Here is a 15,337-nt window from a genome sequence, read left to right on the forward strand (position 1 = left end):
AGCATAAACACACCGGAAGCACGTGCCGGCGAAATGAAAACAACGTTTTGACAACATTGCACTGGCCGGTCACTTGTGCACGGATGTGAGGGGGAACTCGTGACGAACTAATTAGTTGTTTGCTGCGACAGTTAAATGGGCGTGTAGACTGTTGTGGTCGTGGAGAAAACGACATGACGACTCGATTGAAATTCTGGAAACCAGGTAAATCACGCGAAATTGCATAGATCTATGTGTGGTTTAATTTACCCGCGCCACAGTGATTATAAGATAGCTGTGATCCTTTGATCGGTACGATGGTACCATGATCATGGTTTCATTCACTGGATTGTCTTTTCCAAAAATAAACAATCTGCAGGCCCAACAGCCTTATAAGAAAAATCTAGATTATATGTAAGCATCACTTAAAATTCTATCATGTTTATTAGAGCTGAAGGGGTCGTTGTCGGCATCGGGTACTACAGATGTACGCCAGGTACGTTTCTGTATACAGAAATGTACCGTAGCTAAAATCAGAATACAGAGACGTACCCTTGGACGATTCCATACCGCATTGTGGAGTATTCTTGATCGGAACTGTCATACTGCTGTATTAGATGCATTTGATAGCGTTATATAAGAACATACACAGTAACGAATATTTCACGGTGTACAACGTACACCACTCGCAATCAGTTGAACGGGAACAATTACATACGGTTTCCTGGTTTTGGGTTGCGGAATATGGACTCGTCTGTCGTTTAGGGTACCGGGTACGTTTCTGTAGTTTGTCTTGTTTAGGGTACATGTCTGTATACAGAAACGTACCTGGGTACATATCTGTAGTACCTGTGCCGACAACGACCCCTTCAGCGTAAGCATCGCTTAAAAATTTATCATGTTTATTAGCTGTCAACATGACCTGTTAATAAGTGTTATAAATAAACACTGGAGATTTATTCAAGGTTTTATGGTAAGTTGCTGTCATAGTTACACAAAACCATAAATTCTCCAGTGACTTTTACAAAGACAGTTTCTTTTTTCAAATTTAAGGAAGCCCTTTACAGCTGTTATATCTACCTATGTCCACATAAAGTATTGTCAAGAACATAAAAATGACTACATTAACCAGTTCTTTCTCTTAGTACAGGAAGTTAAACTGACCAGCCCTATCACAACACGAAATGACACCCCCATGAAACATCTGTGATCATATTCAGCATAAGTCATCATGTTAAGCCGAAGGGGTCGTTGTCGGTACGGGTACTACAGATATGTACCCCAGTTACGTTTCTGTATACAGAAACGTACCTTGGCCATAATGAGAATACAGAAACGTACCCTAGGACGATTCCATTCCCATTGTGTCATATTCTTGAACGGAACTGTCATACTGTTGTATTAGATACATTTGATTGCGTTATGTAAGTAATGAGAATACACAGTAACTGATATTTCGCGATGCACATGAATACCACTCGGAATCAGTTGAACGGGAACAACTACATACGGTTTCGCTTTTGGATTGCGGAATATGGACTCGTCCCCCTTTTAGGGTACCGGGTACGTTTCTGTATTTTGACTTTGTTTAGGGTACATATCTGTATACAGAAGAAAGGTACCTGGGGTACATATCTGTAGTACCTGTGCCGACAACGACCCCTTCGGAGCGTTAATAAAGATGATGTAAAAACCACGGTCAGGTAACAATTACTGGATGAATGTACATTCACAAAACACAAAAATCTTACACAAAATCAACCAATCACAGGTGTCCTAAGAAACTTCTTGTTAAAACAACTGATTCTGATTTGGTGTAGCAGAACCTGATGTTGGTGGTCTGTTGCAGGGACTGCTGGTCCAGGTCAGGGGTTACAGGAAGAGAGACAGTCAACCAAAGACGCTGAGGGCACAGCCTGTCAAGTATAATGCCAACCAATCAATGTCCATAGAACAGCAGAGACAGAAGTTGCCAGTGTTTCAGGTATGAAAACAGTGTGACACCATGCAGGTGGAAATAACTTTAAAATTGCTAGTGTACTCTGGTACAGTGGAACATAAAAATCACTTGCCCTGATAAGTTTTCCACTATACCGGCCGTTTTCTTGTTGATTTTTTAAATAAACATCATTATTACCATTGGAAAGTCAACTGGACACGGTTACAGCATGATATACAAATTTGCTTGCCCGACAGAAAAAAACACTTGACTCGGACGTCGGGCAATGGGTTATTTCCACCCCTGCCATGACAACAGTGTCATAACGCATGGCAGTGTTTGCAATTCAGAATTTGCTTGATTTAGTCGTCCTTGTAAATGTTATGGAGTTCCTTGTTATTGTCAGAATCCTCACAGATAAATGTAGGTTGTGGGGCACCCTCTATGTCTCCAGGACTCAGCAAACACACACTGACTCTGGACATGCCAATCTGAATACAAGTAACAAAGCTTCTTCAGTGATGGGTTGGCAATATCAAAAGCATGCTTGCCATCATTGATTATGATCGACTTTGTGCAAAATTGGAAAAACTTTCAAAGCCTACTGCACGACACCAAAACAAATGCCATCAACGACTTTGTGCAAAATTGGAAAACTTTAAAAGCCTACTGGCGCTGACACCAAAACAAATGCCATCAACGACATTGTGCAAAATTGGAAAACTTTAAAAGCCTGCTGCACGACACCAAAACAAATGCCATCAACGACTTTGTGCAAAACTGGAAAACTTTAAAAGCCTACTGCATCTACACCAAAACAAATGCCATCAACGACATTGTGCAAAATTGGAAAAACTTTAAAAGCCTACTGCACGACTCCAAAACAAATGCCATCAACGACTTTGTGCAAAACTGGAAAACTTTTAAAAAGCCTACTGCATGACACCAAAACAAAAAGCCATCAACGACTTTGTGCAAAATTGGAAAAACTTTAAAAGCCTACTGCATGACACCAAAACAAGAGCCTATGATCAACAAGCTTTTATGGGAAAGATGTTTTCATGGTTTTAAAACTGTCAGTGGCTAAATTTTTGGTTGGTTGGTTCTATAGTTTTAGGGGCTGACATGGGCCAATAAGAGGCCTATTTGTACCCAGGCTACATTTTGTGGTAGGTACTAAAAGTTACCTCCCCTTAACCCTTCCCTTATGTGAATCCCTTATTGACTGTTCTGTTAGATGTTATTGACATTCAAGAGCAGGTAATTTGTGATCACAAGAACCAAAGGTATGGATCCAAATAAATAGACCTATACTAACCTGTACGAACCCTGGGTCCAGTTTCACAATCACGAAAGTCATTAGTAATATATTACGTGCAGTTGATGGGCCATGGCATTGTGAAACAGGGCCTGTGGTTAGTGTAGGTGTTCCCTGGAGATATAGAGAATGTTAGAAGGGTCCCATCATTGAAGTAACACTTAAGCTTCAAACCTTATATAATTTCTAACACTGCATTATATAACCAATGATATTGTAGACCAATTTTTGCATAAATTCAACATATAAATTTCATGCATGTTAATTTAGATAGTCCAAACCCATCATGACGAGCAAGTTGTATCTGGGTTCGATTTGGTTTTCACAAAGTGATGCTTGTTATTGAGATACATCAAATGGGATAGAGTGCCATTTGTGCTAGCTTGATGCATGTCACAATGGCCCATTTGCCAAGATTGATGCTGATTATGTTAATCACTGCTGGATTGTCTGTGGCAGACTCAATATTTTGCATAGTTTGTTTATTATCTTATTTGTTTGTTTGTTTTGTTGTTTACAATATAATGAATATTGATGAGTTACGTGTACAGAGCAGTTCAACATGTTGCCCAGTTTTGTGTTGACTTTATCTCAGTGCCTCCGTGAACTGCGGACAATAAAGTTGCTTGTCATGATGTCCATTATCATGCTCCGGTTGTCAATACAAGCACTGACATGGAGGTGAGGTGAAATTGGGTTTTACGTCGCAAGCTTGAGAATATTTCACTCATATGACGACATGCATGCATGTGTATGTGTATGTGGAGGTTGCTTGTACTAGCCCAGACTTTAAGCTGGTTTTATAGTGCTAGCCCACTGAGATACTATGCCGCAGTGAAGCATGAATACCCCACTCAGACATTATACTTGACTCGAAAGTCGACTCAGTCCTTTGTTGTACCCATTAATGCCGAAGCCAGGCAGGGACCAACAAGTACCATATTTTAACGTGCCTTTGGTATGACGCTGTCGGGGATTGAACCCGCCGACCTTCCTCTCCTCGGCGGCACTGACATGGGAAGAAAAGGTGAGGAGCATGATATTGATGTAGAATTCATGTTACTGATAATTAAAAAACACTTTGATATTCATGGACAGTATTACATCTGTAATTGATCTTGGACCCTGCATCTTAAAATGTTAAGATGATCAGAAGACATATTTAACTTAGACCACTTTGTTGGACAGGGCCTCAAGTCAGATGTGTGGCTGCCCGAGAGCGGAAGGTCGCTGGTTCGATCCCCCAACCACGTTATACCAAAAGAGACATTAAAATATGGTACTTGTTGGTCCTTTTGCCTGGCGCTTAGGCATTAATGGTACAACAAGGACTGCCGGGAGTCAGTATAATGTGTCTGAGTAGTATTCATGCTTCACTACGGCATGGTATCTCAGTGGGCTAGCACTATAAAACCAGCTTAAGTCTGGGCTAGTACAAGCAGCTGCACATACACATATACACATCGCATGCACGTCGTCATCTGAGCCAAATATTCTCCAGCACGACGTTAAAACCCAATTTCACCTCACCTCACCTCACCTCACCCTCAAGTCAGATGTTCACAATGTATTCTTAGTAGTATGTTCTAGAACTGGAGAGTTTCTTTTGTCTTCAGCATAGAGAGTCATATCCTGTATCTGGTGGAGAGGTACCAGACGGTGGTGATTATTGGGGAGACAGGCAGTGGGAAGAGCACACAAATACCTCAGGTAGGTGCAGGGAACTGCCTGTGTGTGGTGGAGGATAGCATTCAATAAACACGCCATGTCAACTGATACCATACCCTTGCTGCATCGTGACTCCACACTGATCCGTTTTTTTTAAAAGTGACTTAAGTCTGTGAAAGTCTTCCTCAAACCCATTCTTATTATAAGAATAGTAACTCTGTCATTCATTGCAGTAACTCTGTCATTCATTGCAGTAATTGTGTCATTCATTGCAGTAATTGTGTCATTCATTGCAGTAACTCTGTCATTCATTGCAGTAATTGTGTCATTCATTGCAGTAATTGTGTCATTCATTGCAGTAACTAGGTCATTCATTGCAGTAACTAGGTCATTCATTGCAGTAATTGTGTCATTCATTGCAGTAATTGTGTCGTTGCAGTAACTAGGTCATTCATTGCAGTAACTCTGTCATTCATTGCAGTAACTAGGTCATTTATTGCCGTAACTCTGTCATTCATTGCAGTAATTGTGTCATTCATTGCAGTTACCCTGTCTTTTATTGCAGTAACTCTGTCATTTATTGCAGTAACTAGGTCATTTATAACAGTAACTAGGTCATTCATTGCAGTAATTGAGTCATTCATTGCAGTAATTGTGTCATTCATTGCAGTTAACCTGTCTTTTATTGCAGTAACTAGGTTATTTATTGCAGTAACTAGGTCATTCATTGCAGTAATTGTGTCATTCATTGCAGTAACTAGGTCATTCATTGCAGTAATTGTGTCATTCATTGCAGTTACCCCTGTCTTTTATTGCAGTAATTGTGTCATTCATTGCAGTAATTGTGTCATTTATTGCAGTAACTAGGTCATTCATTGCAGTAATTGTGTCATTCATTGCAGTAACTAGGTCATTTATTGCAGTAACTAGGTCATTCATTGCAGTAACTAGGTCATTCATTGCAGTAACTCTGTCATTCATTGCAGTAATTGTGTCATTCATTGCAGTTACCCTGTCTTTTATTGCAGTAATTGTGTCATTCATTGCAGTAATTGTGTCATTTATTGCAGTAACTAGGTCATTCATTGCAGTAATTGTGTCATTCATTGCAGTAACTAGGTCATTTATTGCAGTAACTAGGTCATTGATTGCAGTAACTAGGTCATTCATTGCAGTAATTGTGTCATTCATTGCAGTTACCCTGTCTTTTTATTGCAGTAACTAAGTCATTTATTGCAGTAACTAGGTCATTCATTGCAGTAATTGTGTCATTCATTGCAGTAATTGTGTCATTCATTGCAGTTACCCTGTCTTTTATTGCAGTAATTGTGTCATTCATTGCAGTAATTGTGTCATTCATTGCAGTAACTAGGTCATTCATTGCAGTAATTGTGTCATTTATTGCAGTAACTAGGTCATTCATTGCAGTAATTGTGTCATTCATTGCAGTAACGAGGTAATTTATTGCAGTAACTAGGTCATTCATTGCAGTAACTAGGTCATTCATTGCAGTAATTGTGTCCTTCATTGCAGTTACCCTGTCTTTATTGCAGTAACTAGGTCATTCATTGCAGTAATTGTGTCATTCATTGCAGTAATTGTGTCATTCATTGCAGTTACCCTGTCTTTTATTGCAGTAACTAGGTCATTTATTGCAGTAATTGTGTCATTCATTGCAGTAATTGTGTCATTTATTGCAGTAACTAGGTCATTCATTGCAGTAATTGTGTCATTGATTGCAGTAATTGTGTCATTGATTGCAGTAACTAGGTTATTGATTGCAGTAACTCTGTCATTCATTGCAGTAATTGTGTCATTCATTGCAGTTACCCCTGTCTTTATTGCAGTAACTAGGTCATTCATTGCAGTAATTGTGTCATTTATTGCAGTAACTAGGTCATTTATTGCAGTAACTAGGTCATTGATTGCAGTAACTAGGTCATTTATTGCAGTAATTGAGTCATTCATTGCAGTAATTGTGTCATTTATTGCAGTAACTAGGTCATTCATTGCAGTAATTGTGTCCTTCATTGCAGTAACTAGGTCATTTATTGCAGTAACTCTTTCATTCTTTCTTTTTTTTCAGTATTTGCTGGAGGCCGATGGGCTGCAGAGGGTCATGTGATCGCTGTGACACAAACCAAGACGAAGTTGCTGCTGTAACGGTAGGAACTTTGTGTTGATGTCAGGAGAAAACTAGAGCTATGAGTTTTTCATTTCCAGGAATTGTTCCATTCATGCCTTTTATATTAATTTTGTTAACAAAGCCTCATTTGAAAAGAAAAACAAGAAAATATGTAGAACAAATTCATTACGTGAGGCAGTGTATGAAATAAGGCTCCATCTGACCGCCTCGAGACGGGCTAGATTTCTGACGGACGGTCTAAATTTACAGCTAGCCTGCCCGATGTCTGGTAAAAATTTTAGGTGTTCCATACATCTGAGTAAAATTACCATATTTTGTCTGGTTAAATCCATTTTGGGCTGGTAACATTTTGAAGTTACCGCCCTGATGTCTGGCTGGACTTTTGGCTTATTTCATACGCTGAAGTGTATGTTCAGTGTCCAAAGTAAGGATTCCTCTGAAAGTGTTCTGGTTATGTGATGTCTGTCACCAGGTTGCTGACCGAATTCTTGGAGGAGAGAGGCACGCTGCTCGGGACGAAGTAGGGTACATGATCCGCTTTGATGATTGTTCCGATCCCAACAGCACACGGATATTGGTAGGATGAAACAGTTTTATGCTGATTATAAACAACTATTGTTTTAACATATTTTCTCATGAAAAACTCATGATGCATTGTTGCACCAATGTTCCTATTTGATACACATCCATGTTGCTTCCTAGCTGACCGTCTGCTCCCTGTCTGTTTCAGTTTCTCACAGATGGTATGCTGATAAGAGAAATAATGAAAGATCCTTTACTGAGAAAATACAGGTTTGTTTGATTTTTAACACTGCACTCGGCAATATTCCAGCAATATAGGGGCCGAAAATATAGGTGTATATTTATCTCCAAGTGGTGGCAAATAGAGCCATCCAATCTGAAAGTTTGAGGAAATTATGCTAAGATGAGTCACCATTTACAGCATTAAGCCATAGATTGAAGATCGGTGCAGGTACTTACCTAAGCACCTGCATAAGTCATTAGGTTTACAGCAACTGTTTGTAAAAGTCTGAAATTAGTTAATCCCAACTCCCAACTCATATTCACCATGTTACAATGACAACTTTATGTTTCTTGTACTTCCTTGATAAAAGGATCCAGTAAACAGACAAGGGCCCTAATACTCATGTTACTTCCTCAACTTATGCTGAGCATTACATGTGTCATCATTGCAAGGTCCATTTCTGCTGTCCCCGGGCCTGTGATTTTGCTGGAATACTGCTAAAAGCGGTGTAAAATTTGTTCACACACTCACTCACTCACTCACTGTTAGGTGAAAATATCTCAACATTCCGAAAAATTTTTAACAAGATTTACTTGCTAAGATCACTGCTTTAAAAATCTTTCGCTTATCTGAAACAGTAATAACAATGCCAAAGCATGACAACCATTAATACTGCTTGAAGTCAGTGAAACTTACAACAAATGTAGGACACTCTCACAGAAACAACCATTAATACTGCTTGAAGTCAGTGAAACTTACAACAAATGTAGGACACTATTACAGAAACAAAATCTGAAAGAAATTGTCTAAAACCTGAAACAAAGGGAATAATTTGATTAAAAATAGAAAAATAGTCTCTTGATTTGTTCTTGGCACAGAATACAAAGAGAATGCTAAACACAGGGCAAATGAGTAAAATTCATTTTTTCATGTTACTAAGAAAAATCTGATTGAGTTATTTGGGGAAGCGATAATTTCTTAAGCTTGTCCTCTGTTCCAGCATCGTGATGGTGGATGAAGCACACGAGAGAAGCATTAACACTGACATTCTCCTGGGGCTGCTACGTAAGGTGGGGAAGCACCTGTTTACTGGTACTATAATGTGATCAGGATTTACAGCTGACTGCAGTTGTTGCAAGAGTTGGTGAAGCAGAGTTATCTGCCTTAGACATGCCAGTAACCTAAGATCATGTGGTGGTCCTTGAACATGCCAGTAACCTTTGATCCTGGATTTAATCCTGGCTCATTGTTACTTATGCATACAGTTCACCCTGATAATGATTCTTCCTTTCTCAGACCCATGGGTTTCACCTTCATGTGGTCAACCAACATCTAGCTCACTCATTGACTCATGCTTACAAATATTGTGAAAGTGGACGCCACAGTGACGCATGTGTATAGATTATCAAGGAACCATTGACACTATTGACAACACACTTCAGTTTAAACGAGGTGCTGCTTTACCAAAAGTCGTGGAACTTCTAAGCCCTGTATCACGCCAAGTCTTTTGTTCCACATCATACATACATGCTGTATTATGACTGAAATACAGTTTAAAATGGACATTTCACAGACTAGTTCACTCACTCACTCACTTATGTCATGAACATTGTAGTTAGTTGATTTTTACTGTGATGTATTTCTTCTTTGATTGGCATTCTAGAAGTTGGGTAGATGAAGAATGAGGACTATTTTTATGGTATACAACTTCTATATTCTGTATAGGCAACGTTTAGATTCTAATCTATGACATAGATTCTAATGTCATTGTCAAGCAAATGGTTGACCACTGAAGTTGTATATCCATAAATATAGTCCTCATTCTTCATGATGTATCATTTGTCACCACTCGCCTCTTCCTCGTAAACTCCAAGAAGACTCGTCCCCCTCCTCGATGCTTGTTAATGTTATGTGCGAAAATACGACAAACCCATCAAAACGCTGTAAATGACCGCGAGTGCATTGATAAATATAATCCAAAGTACTTAAATCATTTATGGCATTATGTCATTGTTTAAAAATCATGAAAAATATATATTGCCATATTGAAAGTACAAAGAACATAGCTAACAGGATTTTGCTGCCTATTATGAAGTTTTAATAAGAATCATGCGATTGACGGTGAGAGATTCAAACACACGCATTACGACATAACGGCTCTCATGGGTCCAACTGAGTGTATTTCTGACGATCTTGGCGGGCTTGTCCCGGAATAACACGAAGTTGGTCACTTAATGGTGATGTATTTGTTCATCTGAGATTGATATTGTTTTCTCTTAGATTCAAAGGAAGCGGAATGACCTTAAAGTGATTGTTGCATCAGCCACGCTGAATGCAGAGGTAGGTATCTGTGGGTGTGTTGCCATTTACTGTGGTGGTCTTTATTACTGAAGATGTGCTGAGGTAGCCCAGTGGTAGAAGCACCTGCTCATCCTGCTCTACACTCCATTTATGAACACACAAAATGACCAGACCACCTCCGCGGGTGTAGTGGTTAGAGCGTCCGCCTGGAGAGCCGGAAGGTCGCTGGTTTGACCCCCGGCCGCCATACCAAAAAGACGTTAAAATATGGTATTTGTTGGTCCCTCGCCTGGCTTCAGCATTAATGGGTACAACAAGGACTTGTTGGCTCGAGTCAGTATAATGTGTCTGAGTGGGGTATTCATGCTTCACTGCGGCATGGTATCTCAGTGGACTAGCACTATAAAACCAGCTTAAGTCTGGGCTGGTAGTACAAGCAGCCACATACACTTAGATAAGCATGCACGCCGCTATATGAGCAAAATATTCTCAAGCACGACGTTAAAGCAAATTTCAACCCTCACCTCACCTCACCTCACAAAATGACTGGAGTATTGCAAAGCTCATCCTCGATAATCTCCAGGGTATATGTTACGATCACTCGCCACTATTCCCTGGATGCATCCACGGCTTGGCCCGATAATTTTATTACCTCCCTTTGCTGGCTCCGCGATTCTCACAGTAGCCAATCAGCTAAGCTGCCGCTACATCCGAGCTTGCCAGTGTCAACAAAAAGATAGCAGTCGCGAGTCGCTAAGGTTTGTTCTTCAAGCAGTACCACTCAGATTTTGGAGAAATAATACAGACAAATTGACAGATCTGAAACTTTCAAAAATATATAAAAGAACTCCTTCCACATCTTTCAGAGTACCCTCTGCATCAATTGTGTTGCCAAGTTTAAACGGTTAGATAATTTAAGAAGCTTAAAGTGATTTGTGATTGGTTCGCGACAACTTCCCAGCCGTGACACCTGATTGGATAAAAGCCAGCCAAGGGAGGTAATAAAATCATTTGGCCAAGCCGTGGATGCATCCGTGGTATAGTGGAGTGATCATAACGTATAGCTGGGAGATTATCAAGGATGTGAAAAGCTGTGCACTCTCACTCACTCACGCCTCCGGTATAGTGGTAAGAGCTTCCGCCCAGAGAGCAGAAGTTTGTGGGTCTCGATAACCGCAGTGTCATACTAAAAAGCGCTAAAATATGGAACTTGTTAGTCCCCGCTTGGCCGGCATTAATGGATACAACAAGGACTGGTCGGCACGGAGTCAGTATAATGTGTCTGAGTGGGGTATTCATGCTTCACTGCGCATGTAATCTCAATGGGCTAGCACTATAAAACCAGCTTCAGTCTGGGCTAGTACAAGCAGTTACACATACACTCACATGCACGCTTGTCATATGAGTTTAAATATTCTTAAACCCCATTTCACCTTCACCTCATCTCACCTAATTGCAAGTGGTCATGCATGCATGCACCCACCCATATAGTGCTTACTCTAATTTATTTCTTGCAGGAAATGAGAGATTTCTTCAACAGCAATGAGACAGAAGAGCCACTGTAAAGTAACCATGGTGATACTGAATGTGTTTGGTTGTGTTTTTTAGACTTCCCATTGTCTGCCAAAAACACTGTTACAAAGAAACTTGTACATCCAATGAGAACTGTGCCAACAGTCCAGATTAACAGAACTGTACTGTTTATGTGTAGTTATTTGATTACAAAATGGTGATTTTTAAGTGAGTTTGTGTTAACTGCAGAATTAACCACTTCCAAATGGACTAGCTTACCTCGTCATGATATCTGACAAGAAGTGAGCTTTAACAGAATACACTGACTTTACTTAATTGTGTTTGTCATGTATTTGCTCTGTTTCAGAAATGACACAGCTACCATACTGACTGTGGAAGGTCGAGAGTTCCCCTGTAGATGTCCACTACCCAAGCTTGAGTAAGTGCTTGTCTCGGGGTGGGTCCAGGGAGGGGTCAATCTCAGTTGCCCATGCATATGCTTGTTCCCTGTGGGGTTTCCAGGCAGAATCTCAGTTGCCCATGCATATGCTTGTTCCCAGTGATTTTCCAGGCAGAATCTTCAGTCACACATGCATATGCTTGTTCCCAGTGGGGTTTCCAGGCAGAATCTCAGTCACCCATGCATATGCTTGTTCCCAGTGGGGTTCCAGGCAGAATCTCAGCTGCCCATGCATTAGCTTGTTCCTGTGGGGTTTCCAGGCAGAATCTCAGCTGCCCATGCATATGCTTGTTCCCAGTGGGGTTTCCAGGCAGAATCCTCAGTTGCCCATGCATTAGCTTGTTCCTGTGGGGTTTCCAGGCAGAATCTCAGTCGCCCATGCATATGCTTGTTCCCAGTGGGGTTTCCAGGCAGAATCTCAGCTGCCCATGCATATGCTTGTTCCCAGTGGGGTTTCCAGGCAGAATCCCAGTTGCCCATGCATATGCTTGTTCCCAGTGGGGTTTCCAGGCAGAATCTCAGCTGCCCATGCATTAACTTGTTCCCCTGTGGGGTTTCCAGGCAGAATCTCAGCCGCCCATGCATATGCTTGTTCCCCCTGGGGTTTCCAGGCAGAATCTCAGCTGCCCATGCATATGCTTGTTCCCAGTGGGGTTTCCAGGCAGAATCCTCAGTCGCCCATGCATTAGCTTGTTCCCAGTGGGGTTTCCAGGCAGAATCTCAGCTGCCCATGCATATGCTTGTTCCCAGTGGGGTTTCCAGGCAGAATCTCAGCCGCCCATGCATATGCTTGTTCCCCTGTGGGGTTTCCAGGCAGAATCTCAGCTGCCCATGCATATGCTTGTTCCCAGTGGGGTTTCCAGGCAGAATCCCAGTTGCCCATGCATATGCTTGTTCCCAGTGGGGTTTCCAGGCTGAATCCTCAGTCGCCCATGCATTAGCTTGTTCCCTGTGGGGTTTCCAGGCAGAATCTCAGCTGCCCATGCATATGCTTGTTCCCTGTGGGTTTCCAGGCAGAATCTCAGTTGCCCATGCATTAGCTTGTTCCCAGTGGGGTTTCCAGGCAGAATCTCAGTTGCCCATGCATATGCTTCCAGGTGGAAATAACTTTAAAATTGCTAGTGTACTCGCGTACAGTGGCACATGTAAAATCACTTGCCCTGATAATTTTCCCACTATACCGGCCGCTTTCTTGTTGATTTTCAAATAAACCACATAATAAATATTGGAAAGTCAACTGGACACCGTTACAGTGTGATATACAAATTTGCTTGCCCGACATAAAACCACTGGACTCGGACGCCGGGCAATGGGTTATTTCCTCCCCCCCTGATGCTTGTTCCCAGTGGGTTTTCCAGGCAGAATCTCAGCTCGACTCATGCGCTTTGTTCTTGGTGAGGTTTCCAGGACAAGACCTGTGTAAGCCATACTTGTTTGTGGTTGGGTTTCCAGCCGGGCCACAGGTCTTCAGTAGCCTGTGCTTATCTTCCTGTTCAGTTTCTGTAGAATCATATGACCTCACTATTCCATGCTTTTCTCTGTTTGGTGTTTCCAGGGTGAATTGGGCCCCAGAATGCCACTGTGCACACTTTTGTCATTCATCAGTAATGTCAGTATCTGCTCTACCCCAGCCCCTCAGTTGAGTGATAGGAGTAGCTGACCCAGCGTGTATGATAAAGAAATGTGTGAAATGCGTTTCAGTCCCCACCCTGACTATCTGAAGGCCACTGTGGAGACTGTGATGAAGATTCACTTCAATCAACCTGCAGGAGATGTCTTAGCTTTCCTCACAGGCCAGGTGAGTCAGTGTTACCTGTATATTGTTTTCTGGTGAGTTGCTGTTACTTGTGTATTGTCATCAGTGGTTTTACCAGTATGTCATTATCAGACAATTCTGTGGTTTAACAGTATGTCATTATCAGACAATTCTGTGGTTTCACAGTATGTCATTATCAGACAATTCTGTGGTTTCACAGTATGTCATTATCAGACAATTCTGTGGTTTTACATGTATATATTTGCCTGTAGTTTGTAAAAAATACATCAGGGACTAAGGTAGACCCGAATATGAAAGGGAGATATTTAGTGTTTTATTTTCTTTCTTTCCAGGAAGAAGTTACAGAGAGTGGTGTCAATGTTGATGTGAGTTTTCCTGTTAGTACACTGTATGTATAGCGATCAAGTCAGCAATACTGGTTTCTATAGTAACACTGTAACATTATTTTGAGCAAACTGTGACTTCCCTGTTCGATGCCAGTGTCGGAGGTGTACGAAAATACAATGTCCAGTCAAGTGACAACGAACCAATTCTCTTTTTCATGTCATGTCGCTCTTTAAAGAACCCAACAAATATATTCCTAGGGTAAGGGACATTGGGGATGGGAAATTACTTCCAGCCTACTAGATGTGGCAGTGGATTGTTTTAACAGACCAGAACAGAGGCATTTCACTGGTTGGCTATTTTAGCATCATGTAGATGGGACATTTGTAAAAGCTATGGTGGTGAATTTGTCCATGGTATATGAGAGAGAATGGAGATACAGTACATTGGGTATTTGATGAAGGGACAATAGGTGGATCCAGAGGGGGTTGCAGGGGTGTGCACCCCACTTTTTGTGCTGAAAGTTTGTTAAATGACCATTGAAACTCAGGTAAAATGAAGTGTGCACCCTCCTTTTCTCAATAGTGTGCACCCCCTTTCTCAAAGCTGTATCCGCTCTGGGGACGTGGGGGGTAACCTCCTTATGGTTAAAGCGTTAAGCTCGTCCACTGAAGACCGGGTTCGATTCCCACATGGGTACAATGTGGGAAGCCCATTTCTGGTGTTCCCTACGTTGATGTTGCTGGAATATTGCTAAAAGCGACTAGTATTTGTCTGTTGTTTTATCATTGATAGGTGGGCATGAAGTCTGCTTCATTAACTAACTCATTGGTGGATTTGTATAGCAACAGGATTCTGTTACAGCGATGCGAAGCAAAGAAGTTGAAGAAAGATGACCTGAAGATGAAAGTACTGCCCATGCATGGAAGTCTGCCAGCATCAGAACAGGTGAGCAGACGTCAAGATCCTGATTTTCATGTACAGTATCATTTCCTGTTACACATACAGTAATATGTGGTGAATTTTTAACAGCAAGGGACTGTTGTAATGTCTTTGTTATATCCCCAGGCTTGATATACCTTGTAAAACCATTTGGGATATGCCCACTGCACAGGGTGTATTAATTAAATTAAGTTGAATGTGAATGGGAGATAGTGAGTGAGTGAGT

At 41.3% G+C, this 15,337-nt stretch overlaps 1 protein-coding gene and 1 long non-coding RNA gene across 2 annotated transcripts in view; both read left to right on the forward strand.

The window, feature by feature from the left end:
• Positions 1–1,951: 1,951 nt before the first annotated feature.
• Positions 1,952–7,020, forward strand: LOC124262427. The gene is made up of 3 exons (XR_006894585.1): positions 1,952–1,963; positions 4,853–4,946; positions 6,991–7,020. It is a non-coding gene; the product is annotated as an uncharacterized LOC124262427 (long non-coding RNA).
• A 554-nt stretch (positions 7,021–7,574) lies between these two features.
• LOC124262437 (probable ATP-dependent RNA helicase DHX35) overlaps positions 7,575–15,337 on the forward strand; it is a 15,844-nt gene continuing 8,081 nt past the window's right edge. Inside the window, exons 1-8 of the mRNA XM_046696925.1 lie at positions 7,575–7,627; positions 7,781–7,842; positions 8,796–8,865; positions 10,076–10,135; positions 11,614–11,657; positions 11,976–12,047; positions 13,770–13,866; positions 15,034–15,117. Of these exons, the coding sequence (XP_046552881.1) occupies positions 7,580–7,627; positions 7,781–7,842; positions 8,796–8,865; positions 10,076–10,135; positions 11,614–11,657; positions 11,976–12,047; positions 13,770–13,866; positions 15,034–15,117 (537 nt within the window). The 5' untranslated portion in view covers positions 7,575–7,579. The remainder of the gene's footprint in view (positions 7,628–7,780; positions 7,843–8,795; positions 8,866–10,075; positions 10,136–11,613; positions 11,658–11,975; positions 12,048–13,769; positions 13,867–15,033; positions 15,118–15,337) is intronic.

This window comes from Haliotis rubra, unplaced genomic scaffold, assembly GCF_003918875.1.
Source record: "Haliotis rubra isolate DU_JTF1 unplaced genomic scaffold, ASM391887v1 Scf838, whole genome shotgun sequence".
Taxonomy (NCBI): Eukaryota; Metazoa; Mollusca; class Gastropoda; order Lepetellida; family Haliotidae; genus Haliotis; species Haliotis rubra.